General features: G+C 29.8%; 1 protein-coding gene across 1 annotated transcript in view; it reads left to right on the plus strand.

Annotated features, from left to right (window-relative positions):
* Positions 1-21,305, plus strand: part of LOC142324791 (DE-cadherin-like) — a 129,252-nt gene that overhangs the window by 21,040 nt on the left and 86,907 nt on the right. Inside the window, exon 2 of the mRNA XM_075365788.1 lies at positions 5,211-5,342. Within this exon, the coding sequence (XP_075221903.1) occupies positions 5,211-5,342 (132 nt within the window). The remainder of the gene's footprint in view (positions 1-5,210; positions 5,343-21,305) is intronic.

Genomic DNA, 21,305 nt, shown 5'->3' on the forward strand with positions numbered 1-21,305 from the left:
AGATCTATTGCCAAAATAAAATAATAAAAAAACAAAAAAAAACTTTTCAAAGACCTTTCAAACATTAAAACCTTTATTATTTTTTTAAATCAATTTTGCAAGTAAAGTTTTATTGTTAATCTTTCCCTTAGTATCCCCCCCTCAACTTTTCTCTTTAATGGATACTTAAATTTCTTCTCTATTACAAACAAATCTACTCATTAAAATATTTTCTTTAAAAACGAAAACAATTTATATAAATATAATCCGCAACTTTTATTACTGTTAAGGATTAAATTTAAATAATTCCGGAAAGGTTTTATTAACATTATTGCCAGCTTAATCTTCATTTTTTATAAATTAATAAAATATTTTAACCTCAAAAAAATTTAATCATCTTTAATTTTATTTGTAATGCACAAATAAGATGGCAATAATTTCAGTTGTTAAAAAGTAATACGAATTACAGTAATAGATATTTCATATTTAATCTTAATTAAAATGGAAAGTTTCATCGAAATTAATTGTTATAAAACAAAAATTAAATGAAGCGTAATTAAATTACTGTATCATGAAACTCTAGACCGTTATTTTTACCTTCGACGAGTTTATATCTTTAGAGAAAATAACGAATAAAAGTTAGTTTTGCTCAGTTCATTGATACGAAAGATGTTTTTTTCCGTCTTTTTATAGTAATTTACGATCAGTTATATAGTTTATAGCAATATGAAAAATGGTAAAAAATATATCTGAAAACTATATCCTTTATATTTCGTAGCATCAACTGTTGCTCAATTCCCTGTTCACTTTACTGTTTATTTGTATTTTAAATTGCTTCTGTTTGACAAATATATGATATTTGTGCCGTTTCATAATTTTTTTTTATATAAAGTTGTTAGTATTATGACTGACCAAGAATCTTTGATTTTATTTATTTTTATTCATTTAATTAAATAAAATATTTAATTCGCTATCCGTATGAATTGTTGAAGGAATTCCGTTACGAGAAAATTTAATTTTTTCTTTAAAATGTAATAGAGTACAGTTACAAATAGTTTGATTTAGTAAAGAATTTTTATTCTACGCTAAAGTAATAACGGTTTAATTTATTTTATCGTCTATTAGTATTAGTAAGCCCCTTCCAATGTATCATAGAAGTTAAATTATTTTTAAATAAAATGCTTTTCACCCAAAATTTGATATAAAAATAAAAATACATAAGGATATTTTATCGGGTAACAAAAATTAGGTTGTCTTAAAATTCCAGTTTATTTATAATCAAACTTATTTTATGTTACAGAATGTTTTAAATTCTACTTAGAATCTTTTACTTCTTAAAATTAAAAAAATAATCTTAAGTGAAAAAAAAAATCATAAATTGAGAAAATCTATAAATTGCAAATTTATATATTTATATATTCGGCATTTTATATCGCTCATCCATCTTTAGTAATTCTGAAGAGATTAATTTCTATAAAACTATATTGGGACTTGAGAACCGTACGTTTTGAGGTTTCCGGTCTTTGGAGGTTCCGTTTTGTAGAGGTTTCACTTTATTACGTGCAGAATATTCATCCGCACGCTCTCTTTAATTATCTTATATTAGTAATTATCGTATATTAAAGAGCAATGTTTTTTTTTTGGGGGGGGGGGGAGGAGTCGTGTTTTTTAAGCTTTAATATTTATATTTTGTTAATGAAAAATAAAACTTGAATTTTTTTTTTTAATTTAGAAGATAAATTTTAGGTTATATATGACGTAAGTTATTTTTATTAAAATTCCAAAATCTATTAAAACTTTACGGTTATTTGGTTTGAAAAGCTAGTTTTGGTTAATTTTTGTTGAATATATACGATATACGTGTGTGTGTGTGTGTGTGTGTGTGTGTGTGTGTGTGTGTGTATATACATATAAATATTAAACTAACATAGAAAATTATAACTGTAAATTAAATTTTACGTTCTTATATTTTTTAACGAAACGCATTTATTTTAAATAACCATAGTTAAATTAACATAAAAAAGAAATTATGTTAAAAAGCTTTTTTCAAGAAAATGATGTTTGTTAAATAAGATTGTCGGTTTCTTTTTTCATAAAACCTTTTTAACCGAATATTACGTAAAATTGTTGTATTTTAAAGTAGTTAACAACAATTAAATTAGTAATTTATTTTGCCTGTATTATTATATATATATATATATTTTTTTTTTTACTTATAACATTTGATACACCTTTGATATTACGTTGAAAAGAATACTTTTTTTATCTCTTTTTGTTCTCTTTTCTGTTAGTTTATATCAAATTATTTTTTCTTTATATTGCTATTATAAAACCTTATTATTGGGAGTTTTTATAAACAACGAAAACCAAATTCACTCATTGTTATTGTAGTCTGGGGAAATAACGTTTACGCTTCAAAGCGAAAAGGAATTTGATGCAAAATGATTTTCTTTTATCTGTGTTCAAAGGCGTTTTCCGATTATCGATTTTTCAATCTTTATTTTAAATGTATTCACTTAAAATTCAAATTACAAATTAAATTTTAGTAATTGACTTTTTTTTGTTTCGCGTGTGCGTTTATTGTGAAGTGCAAACATGTTTTTTTTTAAATGAATCTTTGTAATATGTTACGAGTATACAGTGAAGTTAATTAAACCAAAATGTAATTTTATCTATTATATAAAAAAAGATTTTCTCTTGTTCGAATTTGAATTTATAGATAAATATCCTGAACTTTTTTTAATAATGATTTTTTTTTTATGAAAGAGCAGCGATCAACAACGATTGTCATTAGCCCGAAATTAATTATTATTTTCTTTATTTTCTAAGTTTCATATTTTCTGAAATATTGGCTTGTTTAAGAGCATTTATTATCTTATCATTGGTATTTGTGTCGTTAAAATAATTATCCATTAATAAATATTTAATTGCCAGTTTTTATTGGATTGATGGCGTCTCTTTAATGAAAACCTATCTTAACATCTCTGTTTCTTTTTATGAGAGAAACGTCGTAAGAATTAACTTAAACTTAACCGTTCAGTCTTAATGTCGAAGATTACTGATGATTTAAAATGAAATATTTTTGTTTTCATTTTATGTAATTAATTTTTTATTTTGTAGTGCTGTTAGCAATAAAAATAGTATTAATTCAGTGGAAAAAAACTCTGAAACTTGTTAAAAATTTCTTTATTAAATATAATCTTAGGCATATTTGTATATGCACTTTTTTTTTAATCTACTTTTACTATGCTGGAAAGGTGTTATAAAACAAAATCAATATTCTTTGAAAAGTTCTAAGTCGCTATCCATATTACGATTTCTGATCTAACGAATTTACTTTTTAAGTTTTGTTGCAAACAATCCGTAGTTTTTGTTGAAATTTATCCCTAGTTCTAGAGTTTTTTGTAAAACAAATATCTCTATGTATTTCTTGTGACATATATTACATATTCAAAAAAAAAAAAAAACAAACCCGAAAGTGTAAAACTTGTCAGTGTAATGCTCACTTCTTTTGGTTAGTTACCAGATAATTAACATAACTTGTTTCATACGTTTTGATCGATTTATATAAACTTCTGTTTTAAAATACTGTCGCGTGTTCGCGGCTCGACCAGGATATTGAGAGACTAACAGATACAAATGTTTATATAATTAAAGTTTATTAGTTTAACAGCATAGAAAATAAGAAAAATCAATAATAATAAATAAAAATAATAAACAACAAACAATTATATTATTAATAATAATGAATAAATTACATTAAAAAATAGTTTTCCAAATAAGGACAGGATTTATTTAAAGATAGTTAAATCATAAAACCAGAATACAGTCCTATTGATAAAGACATAATGACCGCTAATATTAACTCCTTTAACAACTAATATTTCATTAATAACAAGATAAAATTATACAAGTGTAAGGTTCATACAATTCCATTCACTGCAAATACCTTTGCTGTTTACAATAAACTTCCCAAAAATGTTATGAATGAATTTAATACTCTCACTTTCATTTTTTGCCTACCAATAACTCACCGAACAACTTCTTGTATTCACCTACAGTCCACACTGGAATGCTTGTAACGTACACTTTACACATTGTTTCTACACGTTGACTTATAACGCTGTCTCACAATCGCATCGAACACAATTCGCAGCACTCGCTTTACTCATCTTCTCACTGGTAGGAGCAAGGTTTATATACCTTGTTGAAGCGTGTGAGGACCCTCATCGTCCCTTACATTTTTCCATGAATTCCTATTACGGTACGGTAACCCTTCTCGTCGAATAACAGCTTTTGGAGATGTGTCGCTGACAGAATTTAGCCTGAGTAAAGGATCCCTTTTAGTACCCTTTTGGATTCCTTTCATAAATATTTTTTCGTACTTTCTTCTTAATTGAAAGGAATCAACGGATTCCTTCCAATCGACGATCCAGGTCCGTTATACCGATCTTGTTATAATACTAATATTTTCAATATATTAAACGTATTTTATGAAACGAAATATATTTTACAGGTGGGAATTTATACACAGAAAAGGAGTTAAAAATGAATCCTTTCATGTTCAAATTATCTAAACAGTGTGATGTGGACTCATCCACATACAATCGCCGTTAATTACTGAAGTAAATGTTAACTAAAAATAAAGATTAATCTCCAGTTCAACAGCTGTTCATTAGAATTTTTTTGAATTGAATCAGAAGATATATAGTTTAGTCTCAAAGATAAAAAAAGGACAATTTTGGCCACCCATTCAAACATTAGAATAGGGGAAACTATACTAAAGTTAAACTTTTGTCATCTACCCGCTCATCAACACTTTTTTGTTTGTTTTTTAATATATATATTTTTTTGGCGGTGGAGATTCTTAAATAAAGTAAACTATTCGTATGACAAATTTATGCCATAATAATAATTAAAAAAAATGAAAATAAAAAATATAAGTAATAGAATAAAATGAAAAATAAAAGAGAAATGGTAAAGCAGATGGTGTTTACAGCAAAACCATTACTTGTTACACATGAAAGCGCCAAGCTTTGTATTCTGTTTATAAAAAGGAGCAGTTGCTATAAATACAGCCCAGTCCAATTTATTGATATCACAGTTTAGTTAGATATAGATAACGTTCATTAATTTTATTAACATACTTTTATAATTTATTATTATATATACTATTTTAGTTAATAATTTTTTTCATATTAATTTATATATATATTTTTTTTATATTTCAGTATCCTGTTGGTGGCCCTCCAACGGGCACTCGTTTAACGATACAAGATAACCATAAACCTATGTTTACTAATTGCTCAAGGTATCAACCAACTGTCAAAGAGGAAGAAAATCCTGATGTTTTTGTATTTCAGGTAAATGTTTTACTTTATGTCCACAAAGTTTATTTTCTTTTTATTTAGTATTGCAAAATAATGAACTTAAATTTTATTTATCGATTGTCAGTTTCTTAACTAATTTTTTTCTACAGTGCATTTATTTTTAATAAATCGTAAGCAGAAAATTTTTTTTTAATTTAATTTACAAGTTCACTTTTCTTTTTAACATATTTTTCTATTTTGCTAGATAAATTATCTTAAAGAAGAATAGTAAGTAGTTCCGAGTTTTATTTTTTCTATTTTTATCTTTTTTTAACCTCCGACTCCACCGTTAAGCACGCTTCAAAGGATGATGAATGATTTGTAGCGTGTGTGAAAATGCCATGCCTGACCGGGATTCGAACCCGGGACCTTTGGATGAAAGGCCGAGACGCTAACACTCGCGCCACGAAGGCCGGCAAATCGTTACAGTCATTACTAACTCAATCATCGTTGTGCACCGGATTCATCAGTGTATCCAATATTATCTGTACATTGATTATTGGCTTATGTTATTTCTGGTTGTTCATTACAGTACTCGATAATTGGAAAAAATATATACTCCGAAAGCAATAAAGGACAACAGAACGGAAAAGTGTAGTAGATTTCTCACAGATATCTACATCCAACCCACCGGGTTGGTCTTGTGGTGAACGCGTCTTCCCCAAATCAGTTCATTTGGAAGTCGAGAGTTCCAGCATTCAAGTCCTAGTAAAGTCGGTTATTTTTATACGGATTTGAATACTAGATCGTGGATACCGGTGTTCTTTGGCGGTTGGGTTTCAATTAACCACACATCTCAGGAATGGTCGAACTAAGAGATTGTACAAGACAATTCATTTACATTCACACATATTATTCTCATTCATGCTCTGAAGTAATATCTGAACGGTAATTCCCGGAGGCTAAACAGGAAAAAGAAAGATGACCACATGCCGAAGATGATGCCTAATTAAAAAAATGGACACAGGTACCACTTTAGGGGCTGGTGAATATTCGTAAGAGCAGCAAAGAAGTTTTTAATTGACTTCATTAATGATTCTTGGCTTCTTTCGTTAACATGAGAAGTATTGGAAAATAATATTTTTAGGTAATGATTCTAGCGCAATTTGTAGCTTAGAGCATATGAGACGAAAAGAAATTGTTCTCCAAAATAAGTTTTTAGATCTATTCTCAAGAAATTCGAAATGATCTACATGTTATTTCTACTACAATATATATTTAACATTTATCTATGAAGAGTGACTGATAGAATGATAATTACACGATGGAATTGGTTATGCGGGGTGGGGGGTAATTTCGTTCGTTGTATTGAATATATTGCTAAAGATATTGCACAGAACGTTTGTTAGCTTTGTGATTATGCTCTTTAGTAGCATCGTAATCTAAACTATTACAGTATGTCCGATACAGCTGTTGTAATGTATTGACAGCTGGTTATTTACTGTAAATTTATCATTGTTTCCGTAACATTTACAAAGGCAGTGAATGATCTATTTACGAACCAAAATTTGGAAATAAAAACATTAGCTCCTAATAATAAAATTTCTACTTAAAGGTAAAGCGTTTGAAGACAAATATTTCGAAAATAATTTCAAAAAATAATATATTATATATATATATTTTTTTTTTTTTTTCAAATAATTTTGTTTCATGTTTAGAAAACATTGTGAACTGTATAGTTTTCAATTTTTTTCTGTTGAATGAACCGAAATCAAGAATATTGTTAACCACCACCAATAATAGTTTCTCACCTGGAGAGAAAAAATAATTTCTATAAATTTTTAATATAAACTACAGACTATAAAGTCTAATATCGTATAGAAGAAAAATTACTGTGAGTTGTTTTACATTTGTTTAACTCTTTTTCAGTCAAATAACAAGAAAAAGAAGAAAATTAACAAATTTTCTAAAATAAAAGAAAAACAAAAATTTGGAGGTAATATTAACTTCATAGACAGACCTTTCATTAATATAGAAATAATGTTAAATATTTTTTTTTTTTTAAATCAGATGTATATAATTAAAAATTCTAAATAAATATGCTAGATTTTTTGTACTCATAAACGATAGTAAGTTAAATCGTATAAAAAAATTCAATCGTGCATATAGATCTATTCTGAAAGTTTTTTTTTTAGTTTGATCAAAAGTCATGGAATATATAACAACGGTTTATTGGTTGAATTGTTCTTCCGCCACATGAAGCGATTAAGCCCATTTGTAGACACACAGTTAGTTAAATAAATATAAATATTTACGTTAACCCGTTTATTAGAATCAACCAATCAACTCACTTTTTACTTCCTTATACGAAATAAAGGAAGTATTGTGATCGCGAAAAATTTCGGTTTACAAATTTCAACGGAAATATCCATTTTGACCATCCTTGAGTCGATTTTGACTAATTTCGGCGTGACATGGATACGTACGTATGTACATGCATACATCTATCTAGTTGTGCACCTCCCCTTTTGATTGCAATCGACTGGACCAAAAGTGTTATAGACGGGTTGTGTCCGTGAGCTCACTGAAAACGATTATTCGATACGTACCAGTATTTAAAAAAAAATTTTTGTATAATAAAAATATAATGTTTTATATTTAAATTTTTATTAATAAGTTAGTTATATATTTTTTTTTTCTTATCACTGCTGACGCCAGGTCTTGTCTGGAGATAAGACGATTTATAAAGTTTCGTTAAATTGCTAACAGTGCTGGACTAAGTTTTCACTATTATTATTAGTGTCCACGGCTTAAAATCTTTTGTATAAAAAAATTGAATAGAAATGTGAGATAATGCATTTTGCTTACACACATTCTACAAGTGAAAAATTTATAAACTTAATGTATATAGCTTCATTGTGCGGCCGTATAATAATAATAATGATAGGACTCGTTTAAGTAATTTTCTAAGCAGAAATAATAGATTGCTATGTATTTATTTACTGTACATTTAGCAATTTTGATACTATTACGCAACACATTATTTGCACATTATTATGCGTTTTACACAGTTTCAATGTGCGTTTATTCTTGAGCTTTAAGTCGTATTCGTTTTTAAAGTACTATTACGTCTGTTGTAGTTTTTCCTCGATCAAACGTACCCGATAAGTCAATAATTTCACGCATAGTCAGTAGCACAATTTTGATAAACCAAAACGGTATTTTGGCCCGCCAAAAGTTTTAAATGACGAATTTTTTAGACGTGTCTTTGTATTTTGTTAGGTTATGAGGCATGGTTTCATCTAAGTGACTGTGAGAATAGCCAGAACAACCGATAGTGCAGAGAACTCATACGTTATCCACGGGACTACATTATATTCAGAAAAGATCGAAATTTGGTGCACGATTTCTCGGAAGTCTAATATTTTTCACGGAAACAATAACATCTGAACGCTACCAGCGGATTATAATTGACATAATAGTGCTGCTAGAAAATTAACGCGATTGCTGATTACAGCAAACCGGTGCGACGATCCACATATTGAATAACATAATGTTGTTGTGTGAGTTCTTCGGTAGAAAGTCATTTCCTGTGACGTATATCACCTAGATCGCCAGAATGTTCCCTTGGATTTTTTATTTTGGGTTATTAAAAGTAAAAGGTCCTCAGAAATAATCTCAAACAAGTGATCGGACTCAAACGCAACAGTCGAAATATCCGACATCAGCGCTGCAATCATTAATAAAAAAATATTGTTGCTAACATGAAGAAACGTGTTGATGCCTGTACTGCAAAGGGAGGACATTTCAAAATTTATTAACAAAATTATTTATTATAAGTTATTAAATTACTTATTTCTTAAAAGTTAATAAAGTTTTTCATAATATATTGGTTTTCATGTATCTTTTTCCCATTCTTTTTTTTGTCTTCAGTCATTTGACTGGTTTTATGCAGCCGTCCAAGATTCCCTATCTAGTGCCAGTCGTTTCATTTTGGTATAACCCCGTACATCCTACATCCCCAACAATTTGTTTTACATATTCCAAACGTTGCCTGCCTGCACAGATTTTCCCTTCAATATTAAAGCGACTATTCCAGGATGCCTTAATATATGGCCTATAAGTCTGTCTCTACTTTTAATTATATTTTTCCAAATGCTTCTTTCTTCATCGATTTGCCGCAACACCTCTTCATTTGTCACTTTATCCATCCGTCTGATTTTTAGCATTCTCCTTTAGCACCGCATTTCAAAAGCTTCTAATCTTTTCTTCTCAGATACTCCGATCGTCCAAGTTTCACTTTCATATAAACCTTTGCTCTAAACATATACTTTCAAAAATCTTTTCCTTTCATTTAAATTAATTTTTTATGTAAACAAATTATATTTCCGAATGAAGGCTCATTTCGCCTGTGTTATTCGGCATTTTATATCGCCCCTGCTTCGTCCTCCTTTAGTAATTTTACTTTCCAAATAACAAAATTTTTCTACCTCCCTTATCTTTTCTCTTTATATTTTTATATTCAGTTGTTCATCTACATTATTTCTACTACATTTTATTACTTTCGTTTTGTTTTAGTTTATTTTCATGCGGTAGTTGTTGCTTAGTGGTTCATCCATGCCGCTCATTGTTTCTTCTATGGGTATATAACTTCCGGGTTCACTGTTAGGCATACTTCAGAAAATGAGATGAATGATTTGTAGCATGTATGAAAATGCCATGCTTAACCGGGATTCGAACCCGGGACCTTCAGATGAAAGGCCGAGACGCTACCACTCGCGCCACGGAGGTCGGCTTCTTATATGGGTTGCATAACTTTTTGCTCACCTATACTATGTTTCAAGTGTCATTATAAAATGAAATTTATAAACCGTTATTTTTCTTTTTTTTTTCTTTTTTTGTAAATTTTTAGTTACATAAAGTTTGTTTTATTACGTAGATAGTGTATTATAATAACATTCCATATTTAATGTCATTTGCTAACAGTTGTTCTCTGAAAGTTATAGAACTGTTGTAGATAGCACTTTGCATGTCTGCTAGGAATTAGTTTTGTCGTTGTGTTAATAGTAATGTTGAAATATGGTTACTAATACTGTATTATTTAAGCGATTTAAATGAAGAGTTGAGAAATTTAAAGATTTTACTGCTTATATAAATGTACTAATACTTGCTTATTGATTTATTAATTTTTTAAATTAACTTATTAATTGTATTTTTGTTCAATTTATTATAAATTCTTAGCATTTCTAAACATTTTTTTATTTCAATAAGGAGGAGGTTCTCAATTCGACCCGTTTCTTCGATCATAATTTTTCATCTATTTTAATGAATTTTTTTTAGATATTACAGGATAATACTTCAGTATTCCTACAACTATTAAATAAAAAAATTGCGAAAGAACTCCGGATGTGGGCAATAGAATCGGATTATTATAACTTTTCGAAAAGCTTCAGCATTGAATACGCACCTTAAGATTAGTCGATACTTGACGCATTCTCTGTAAACCATGTGAATTTCATCGGTTCTTGTATTGCAATTTTTTACATTGACCCCCTCTTTTACAACAGTCAATCGATGTGAATATTTTTTAAGCTGATTTAATTTTAAGTATGTTTGAAAATCAACTAAAAACAATGTGATCTTTATTTATTCTTGACTCCCATTTGAAAGGTACTAACAGATTAAATCATGCCTAGGTATCCTTCAGTTTGTGTTTCTTTTGACAGCTTACATTTTATGTATTCCTACATTTTAGACAACCTCTACTTATGTAATCAAACTCTTGACTCCGCATCTTATCTATCATTTCCCTATAAAATTTTAAGTCGTTTTGAACGAGCTTGTTACAAGAGAACGCTCTTTTCTCTTACAAGCATTCTCTTTTGAAGGCCTAAACATATTTTCGCTTCGAAGAAATTACAAAATTACAAAAATAAAAAAGTAAAAAGTTATTTTTCCACTACGTCACAAAAACAATCTTTCAAACTTATTTTTTGAAATCGGTGTCAAATATTGGAATTAGCTTAATATATTTATTCAAATTAATATCGTAATCAGTACACTTGTAATTCATTTAAAATTTGGCATCGACTTAAAAAAAATTAGTTTCATAGGTTGTATTTACGGCGTAGTGGAAAAATAACTTTTTAGTGCAATTTGTTTTTTTCTTTTTGGTGTAAGTTGAATTAAAAATAATGTTCAATTAGGGCTGCATAATTTTTTTATGAAAAAATTATTTCAGTTACTTTTTTATAATACGATACTTCTGTGATTATAAAATTGAGATATTAATTAAATAAATAAGAGTATTTCACTTGTTTGATATTCGAAATTTTTACGATTGGTATTACGTTATTGTAAATGTTGTGTGAATGTGGGAATCCCAATCTTTCATCATTTTATACACCCAGCGAGCTAAACATGGTGTGCCAACCAGTATCTTGATTGTTAAACTATTGATGGTTTGCCGAAAAGTAAAAATTGATTACAGCGCATTCAGTGACTTACATTGTTTCCCTTGTATAATTTATAAACAGTTGTTTGGGATCCTCACCAAATTACACTAATTTACAACATTTGGTTATGATTTACCTATATTTACACATAAACTGTAGTAATACATCTGTAACTGTAACCATATTATTTGGTTTTATACAACTACCTTGATGGACGGTTCTCGCAAGTTAAAAATGGCCAAGAGTTATCAGGCTTTTTTAATACGACATCGGGGGTTCCGCAGGGTTCAGTCTTAGGCCCGGCTTTATATTCAATCTACTCTGCTGATTTACCTAGCATGGAAAATATCACCCTTGCGTCCTTTGCTGATGACAGGTGATTATAGGGTTTACGTTAACCTAACAATAGCGTCAGAGAAACTACAATCGGAGTTAGACTTTCTCAGTGAATAGCTAGTCAAATGGAAGGTGCATGTTAATACTGCAAAGTCGAGTCATATGACGTTTGCGGTGAGGGGAATTTGCCCACGAGTCTGCCTAGATGGAATTCACATCTCTCATTTGGACAACGTACAATACCTAGGACTTCATTTTGACCACTGCCTAACATGAAAAAATCATGTGAGAGAAAAGAGGAAACAAATGTCAAGCTTAGACGGTTGAACTGTTTTTTAGGAAGAAGGTCCTTGTTATTGTTAAATAACAAAGTTTTGTTGTATAAGGCGTTTTTTAAGCCAATATGAGCCTACGGGATACAACGTGGGGTACGGCAAGTAATAGCAGTTCCGACATTATCCAAAGGTTCCAGAACAAAGTGCTGAGGAATATTTCGGAGGCGACATGATTTTCGAAGAACAAGGAGATCCACAATTACCTAAATGCCATCTATTCGTGAAGAAATTTACCGACTAAGTTCAAATTATGTACTTAAGCTTAACGCGCACGAAAACCTTTTAATCTTTTCGATAATAATGAAGATGTGACGACTAAAGAGGTTGCATGTATTGGATCTAGAAACTGCTGCGAGTTGAATATCATCCTTTGTTACTGAAATTTTTTCTGTTATTATTTATAAATTATTTTAATTTAGTAATATGAATTCTGTATTTTTTGTTTATGAATTGTTTAAGTTTCATGGTTTTGACTTTTTTTTTATATGACCAGTGTTAATTTTTCATGTCTTCTTTTTTCTCGTGTATGACTTGTAAAATTTTTTTTATACTTAATTGTTCGTTCAGTTTTGTTAATCCTTTAATTTTATTTTTCTCAATGCCTATATTAAGTTGTGTTACCATTTAATTTTATTTTGTTCTTAACTGTTAATTTTCGAATTGTTTGTAATTTGTTATGCTTAGTTATATTTTTATTCGTTATACCTTTTATTGTATTGTCTTGCGATGTGTTACTGGATGGCTCCCTTTCACGTCATAATTCTGTACAATTTACTTATAGTTTCAATGTTCAGAAAACTGATTCAACTATACGCATACAAAAAACGTTTTTTAGTCGCATCAGCTGTTAATGATATTAGCGATTGTATTGGAATTAACTCGTTATACATTTTCCTAGCCGTAGCCTGAATTTGAACCTCGGATCCCTTTAGTAAAACACTTAAGTGCTGTATCTCTGTAACTTCCATATTCCTCACGGTTAGTAACAAGTTAAGACTTGACATAATATATAATCATTTTTTTTCCGATTATGTTGACTTTGTAAATTAATAAAAATTATATTAATATATATCTATAAAAATTTTGCACGGATGGCAGCAACAAAGTTTTAAAAAATTATTTTTATTTTTAAATTGCGGGTGATTAAGTGCTATTAAAAAAAAAAACTTTGCACTGTTAGTATTATTTTAAATCAGAATAATTAAATTTTTATTTATATTTGTCTTTTCTTTCTGTATTGTCGTAACTCGATAAATCTGAAGTATAAAAGTTGAAATGTATTTTCTTTATTCATATGGAATATGTTTTTACTTTAAGAAAAATGGAATATAAATTATGAAGAAAGAATATATTATTAGTACTATTATCATGCATAAGATAAGATTAGAAAAAAAAGGAAAGGCATACTGAGGTACAGTACAAAAAAATATGGTATAACGGTGTTACATAATCTCCCATTGCTTTTTAAACTATGTGTAGAAGAAGTAATAAGATAACTAAAAGATAATTTTTATGCTACAGAAGCAGTCAAGCGGAAAAAAACAGTATAAAATTCATCAGAATAACAAAAAAAAAAAAAAAAAATTAAATTGGTGAAACCTTGAATACACTTTAAAAATATATTTACATTGTATTAAACTGAGTTCCCAGATTTTTTTTCACTCTAGAGAAATCTTTTTTTGGAAATATCTCGACAAATACCGCTATAAAATTACTTTTAATTTGGTTTATTCATTCGTATTATTATTTTACATAAAAATTTAACTGAAATATGATTTCTTTTACAGTAAATACCTTTTTTTGTCTAACTTTTTGTGTAAATAATTAATTAAATAAAAACAATCAAAAATTTTGATTTTTAAAACTTAACAAATAACTTTCCAATGTTAGCTATTTTGGATTTATTGAACAATTACGATCCTTTAAAATATCCATGAGAAATGAAATATATATATATATATATATATATATATATATATATATATATATATATAAAGAAACCTTTTTAAAATAGCTTTCTCAAATTATATTACCTAATTTTTATTATTGTTTTCTGATAGTTTTTTAACAGTAAATCAAAAACTAATGAGCGAAAAAAAAGTATATTTGATCTGAAAAGTAATGCATTTATAATAATACCAGCACGTTAGAAAATACCACTTAATACTAGTCCGCTGATTAATTAAATGTAGTCATTGAAATGGAAAATATCATTTTAGAAACGATGAATTTTCCATCGAAGCATATGCAGTGTACCTTCTGTTCTGCATATTATATTAATTTATATTAATTATACCGTTGAATTTTTTTTTTTATTGAATATTTCAAGCATTTATTACTATAATTATTTTCAGCTCCATCCAAAATATGTCTAATATGGAACATTTTTTAATGTAGTTTGATGGGATGTTTTGTATTTTTTTCCCTATTGTTTTCGCATCAACGACAACAGTCATTAGCGAATTAAATAAAACTAGGTGTTCATAAATAATTATGCAATAAATACCAAACATCGGATGACAAATATCGAAACAAGAATGTGGCCGGTAAACTATTTTCACTATTCGCACAGTATTCCGTAAGTGATCTCACTCACGTAAGCAAAAATTGAGTTCTTCATCCCACTATCGCCAACAGTCTTTTAATGCATTTTTCCCGGTTAAGCAAACCCTTCATATCTGAACCCAGATTTAATTGATGACGTTTAATCCCGAACATTGGGAAAACTAAAATGGTTTACGGACCATTTTACTTTTTATATAACTAAACACACACACACACACACACACACACACAGAGTATATGTACTTTATACAAGCCTCACAGTTCTGCTGAAGAAAACCAAATAGATGAGCGTGGGTTAGTTTTGTGTGCCCAATCCTTAGTTAGGATAACTTGGTCTGTTCTGTTGTTTGGATAAAAGGTTTCTCGAAGACGTACTCCCAGATGCCATGTAAAGCCGTGGGAGAACTCAGTAGCCAGAACTTATTCCATTTTGTGCGTTGTTTGACACGGACTGTCTTCGTGAAGTCGCTTTCATACGTCAGTCCCAATCGGAGGCCGTTTGTTACTCGCTCCTTGACAGTCTCATAAGCTCATTCGTTCCCGAGGATACCACAATCTTCCGGAACCCGTACGAATACCACTGTTTTATATACTTTTGAGAGGGTAACATAGATAATTTGAATGATGGTAGATCGTCTCCAGTTTAAGCCTCAAATACAATTGATATATTAGATATATTGTTTTATTAAAAATAATATTATTTTTACATAATATTTTATATAGTATATTAATACATAAGTAATAAATTGAAGACACTTTAGGATGGAACTAAAAATTACGATCAGTGTGCCGTCGACGTAATAAAATGATCTATTTGTCATAAATTATATTTTATTATATAACTATTCTTAAGACTCAGGATTATTTAAACGATGTATTTAAATGAGGATATGTAATTTTTAAATTAAGATTTCTCAATTTTTTTTACTCCTTTCAAATCTCTCACTTTTTTATTACTCTTTAAATCTCTCACTTGTTATAACTTCTCTCTTTTTTTGATACTCCTTTTTAAAGGAATTTTTTAACTAGTTCTAACGCTCTTGTTGGTCAGTCTTCTTCCAGACGTCAATGACTGAACATGTGTTAATACAATTTTGAGATACGTAATGTTATTACAAGTTCAAATATAATAAAATTAGTTTACAATTTAAAATAATAACCGACTATTATTTATTTAATTGAACTAGAAAATAAAAAAATTAGAATAATTAAACCTAACCAAGGTACTTCATCAAGGCGGCAGTTATTCAAGGTATATGAAGCATAAGTTTGAATATTATAATAAAAATAATCTGAGATATAATCAGAACAAAGACTTTTATTTATTTCAATGAATCGGCGAATAAAATAATACAATAATTTAAACTCAACCGAGGTATTAAACCAAGGCGGCAATTTGTTCGACACCTATATCTCTATTAAACTATAAGCTGCAGAGCTATATCACTGTAGTAGTATTAAGGAAAGTTCAGCGAACAGCCAAAATGTTTGTTTTTTCGAGGTTTTTACAAATGTCTTCGTTTTTAGAAATTGTTAAAAATGGATTTCAAAAATTATGCAACCTGACAATTTTTTACCTTATTTTACGTATAATTTTTGGATCGTCTTTAACAATTTCAGTCGCATATCAGCTGTTTATCAACCGATTTGAACAAATTAGGGGTCACTTTGTTCGGAATAAAAGGCGTAATATTTTATTTAATTTTTCGATAAAGTAACATCAACGGAGCTATTAATGATTAAAAAATTAAATTACTGCTATTTTATCATATTCAAAGATAAAATTTTCAAACTTATTTGTTGTATAAAAGATGTTGTTTGGTTGTATGTAGACCCAAATTTCATTAAAATATCGCAGTGCGTTCTTAAAATATAATTTTTTTCAGTGTTCTCTACTACCTAGTGAAATAACGCTAGAACCTTTAGCGATACTTATTAGTTTTATAAAAATGTATTTCGTAATTGATTTTATCGATTTTTAAGTATAACAACAGTTATTTTTAATAATAACAACAAAATATTTAAAAATCCAACGGATTTTTAAAAATCCGTTCTGTATATGAAATAAAAATCTGCCAGGTGCGAAGCCGGGAAAGTAATGCAACGTTTTGTCTGGTTTTTTTTCATTGCTGTTCGTAACTTATAAATGTCTATATATGTAGTTTTTAGATTTTTAACATTACGGCATTCTTGTCATTATATATATTCTTTTTTATATTATAACAAATCATATTTTCCCGTTTAGATCGGCGCTATAACTCCAGAAGAAAACGTATTGTAATCGGTCCAGTTTGGGCATATGCGGTTTTCACCGGATCTTGACGTTTTCACACTTAAGGAAAGAAACCAAAACCAAAAAACCGGAGGGAAATTTTCCGGATGTACATATGAACGTGTGTGTGTTCGGTATCGCCATCTAAATCACCTTATATCTCCAGAATTGCTGGATCGATTTTGACCAAACTTGGTCAAATTACTTCTATATATGGGCCACTAAATTTTCAACTTAAAGGGTCAAGGGGGTGAGGTTGTAGAGCAAGGTCACCCTCGTTTCTCGAGATTTCGCCTAATTAAAATCATTTTTTTTAGATACTTTAAAAAAATCGTTTGTTAACGATTAAAAAATAACAATATTTGCAGATGAACATTTTTATGAAATTACACCCCTACGACAAAAATTCTGTAAATCAACTAATGGCTAAAGTGGGTATACTGCGTCAATAGTACCCCCTTTCACCACAAGGAGCGCTAGTTTAGTACAGACGTACAGCTGTTGTAGTCGTCTACTTTGTAGTGACGTCACAGGTGAGCGGTAGAATTAAACAATTACTAATATTTAAAGTGTAAAAAAGTAGTTAAAGTGGCCGCTAGTACCGCCATACCCGTTCTAATGAAATTCGGTATGCGCGCGCTATATCTAGAATCTTTTAATTAAATTAAAAAATATATATATTAAATAAAATGATAAATGTTTTAAATTTAATTGCGTGTGTAAGCCGTGCATCAGAAACTACCCACGCGGCTAAATCCTCGTTCCGGGGAAGTCCTGCAACTGTGCTTTCTTCTGTTTTAAGATCGTTATGTAAATTTTTTTCGAGACAATTTAAACATTTTTTTGTTTAAAAAAATGGTTTATTTTTTAATTTGGTTGCTGGGAATTGTATAATGGTAATACTAAGATTCGTATATAAAATAAAATAAATCAAAATTAAAGATAAAAATTATAGTAATGTATTATATTGTTTTATTTTATTTTTCTCTGTTGAAAATCTAAATTTATTATTTTATAATAAAAAAAGATATAAGTCAAATACAGATATGTAATTAACGTAATGGGATAATGAATCAAAATGTACACCAATTTCTTTTCTCTTATTTTTTTAATCCTCTTGATACATTCTTTCTATCAAATAATATTGGGTACTTTTATAAATATATATATATATTTTTTTTTTCTTTTTCTTTTATTTAAGTTCAATAGAAGTACGGTTTGAATCTTTGCTACTTTGTTACGTTTTATTGTAAAATAAACTTTTGTTGGTTTTCTTATTTACTTTTTTATATAAGGTTTTTTAAAATACGTATCAGTTACGTTATTAATCACAGTATTATCTAATTTTTTTGTTTACTTGTATTATTATTATTATTTATTATTATCGTGAAATATAATTATTAGATTTTATAATTCATGATTATAAAACTTTTTTAATGAAAACTTTATATATTGTAAAGTTAAATTATTCTGTGTTTATAATAATCAATACATAAAACAGCTATTTTACTTCCTAAAAACATCTGCTTTTATAATATCGGGTGATTAAAAAAGGAATTTCACAACTTGAAAAGCATATAAAAAATTATTTAGAGAACTTAAACATTTGGTTGAGGTCTCATTTCTTAAATGAAGTTTTGACTCACGAGTTCATTAGTACCGAATTGGGATATCAGTGTTTTATATTTACTATTGCGGAACGTGCTCGCTGTGTGTTTTGGTTTCAGTATTTGCAGTCGGCAACTGCAGTTCAACATAATTTTCGAAGAAAGGACAGTAGTGAGCGTCCTAATAGGCTCAATTTATGTAGCACAATTTATTTTTGGTATCAAACCTTCGTTGAGACAGGTTGTTCTGTTAAACATACAAAATCACTGGGACGCCCACGCGTCCCTGAAGCTACTGCGGAACTACTCAGAGAAAACTTTGAACGTAATCCAAAGAAATCAACTCGACGTGAGACTGGCATTCCAAAAACGACTGTTTGTGGAAACAGAGGAACTCCTGATCCTCGAGCTGAAAAGATCGAGACCCGGTTGGAACGCCCTCGCTGGGGTGTCCCTGTTAGAGGCAATGACGATAAAGGGCCGAGTCTCGGCTACTGGGTTGGGGCGGCTGGGAACGGCATAGTCGGGCCTGCTCCATCCTGGTAGTTAGAGGCGGTGGCACCTCTCGGGGCCGGGATAATGCTTAATTGCGGGTCCGGCCTGGAACCCATCGGGTTGGTCTAGTGGTGAACGCGTCTTCCCAAATCAGCTGATTTGGAAGTCGAGTGTTATAGCGTTCAAGTCCTAGTAAAGCCAGTTATTTTTACACGGATTTGAATACTAGATCGTGGATACCGGTGTTCTTTGGTGGTTGAGTTTCAATTAATCACACATCTCAGGAATGGTCGAACTGAGAATGTACAAGAGTACACTTCATTTACACTCATACATATCATCCTCATTCATCCTCTGAAGAATTATCTAAACGGTAGTTACCGGATGCTAAACAGGAAAAAGAAAGGGTCAGGCCTGGAAGGAGGGATTGGTGAGATAGGATTGGTGCGATTTTAGTCGGTAGGCGCAGGCACACATACGCACTCTTAGTAACATCTTGCGGAAATTGTTAGCGACCTCAACACTTTGCCCGTAAATGGAGTTCCTCCGACTTACTAAAACAAAAAAAAAAAAGGAAAAAGAGAACGATTGTTTAGTGCGTATTACGTAAACTACTGCACTTGAAGCCATTCAAACTAATCGTAGTTCAACACATAACAGATAACTACAATGTTGCTCGGCTACAGTTTTATGTGATTGCTGGATAAAATTGCAGACAACGGTACGTTTTTAGACGATGTAACTTTTATTGATGAGTCAAAAATTCACATCAGTGGCAAGGTGAACCCGTAACTGCCGAATATGGGGTATTAAAAACCCTCATGAAACTTTGCACTGCATTTGAGATAGCCCTTTGGTCAATGTTTTTTGTGTCCTAAGCAAACAAAGATTGTTTATCTTCCAGGTGGCAACCGTAAATGGTATCGTTTATCATCTGGATATGCCTCAAAATTTTTAATTCCTTAGTTAGACGATGATGACCAAGATGAACGCCATTACTATCACCAAGACGGGGCACCACCTTACTACCACCTAGAAGTCCGAGATTTTCTTAATACTCGATTCCCGGTCGGTGAATTCGTCGTGAAGGTCCAATTTCATGGTCACCTCGCTCACCAAATTTGACCCGCTAGGTTTTTTCTTGTTGGTTTTGGGGTTTTATTAAAGATCAGATTAATGACATTTATCGAAGCCATATCGAACCAAAGTGAAAAAAAAGTTGAGTGACAAATTTTATATGAAATGAGGCCTCAACCGAGCTATAAGTTATCTCAATAAATTTTTATATTCTTTTTTTAAAGTTTCGAAGTCCTTTTAGAATAGCCTGATACATTCAACTAAGAATGTAACCATATTTTATAGTTAATAAATTTTTCGATTTTTTCCCATGATTTAGCAATCTTTTATTTTTTTTTAAACTAAATTTAAAAATAAATTATTGATTAAATTTGTGAAAGGGCTAAAATAAGCTAGTATTTTCATACGAGATTTACATGATTAAATTAAGACCAAAACGTTTCTTTTAACGTGCAAGTGTATTTTGAAAACCCAATCTATGTTTATCTGTTGTTGTTTTTTAAATAACAATTTTAATCTGCGTAAAGCCATTCTTTGGGATTCTAGGTGAATAATTTGTGGTTCCCTCGGATATTTCTACATGTCTTATAATATCGAAAAAGGAGATTTATTAGAGAGATAGAGCTAGATTATTATTTAAGGAACCTTGTTGTACCTGTTTTCAAGCTTTTTACTTTCTAAAGGAAATATAATTTTTTTAGTGTGTATTTAAGCTGATTAATTCAAATTTGTTAATCAGTAATGTACTGCTTCTATCTTGGTTAAAACCTCCTTTCCTTGGGATGAATTTTCGCTTCTTGGAGAACTATCCCTTGAATAGGGTTGTTGCCTTATATTGCGATTCTCCCGTTGTTTAATCGAGCTTTCTCACCACC

Source organism: Lycorma delicatula, chromosome 5 (genome assembly GCF_047948215.1).
Source record: "Lycorma delicatula isolate Av1 chromosome 5, ASM4794821v1, whole genome shotgun sequence".
NCBI classification, from domain to species: Eukaryota; Metazoa; Arthropoda; class Insecta; order Hemiptera; family Fulgoridae; genus Lycorma; species Lycorma delicatula.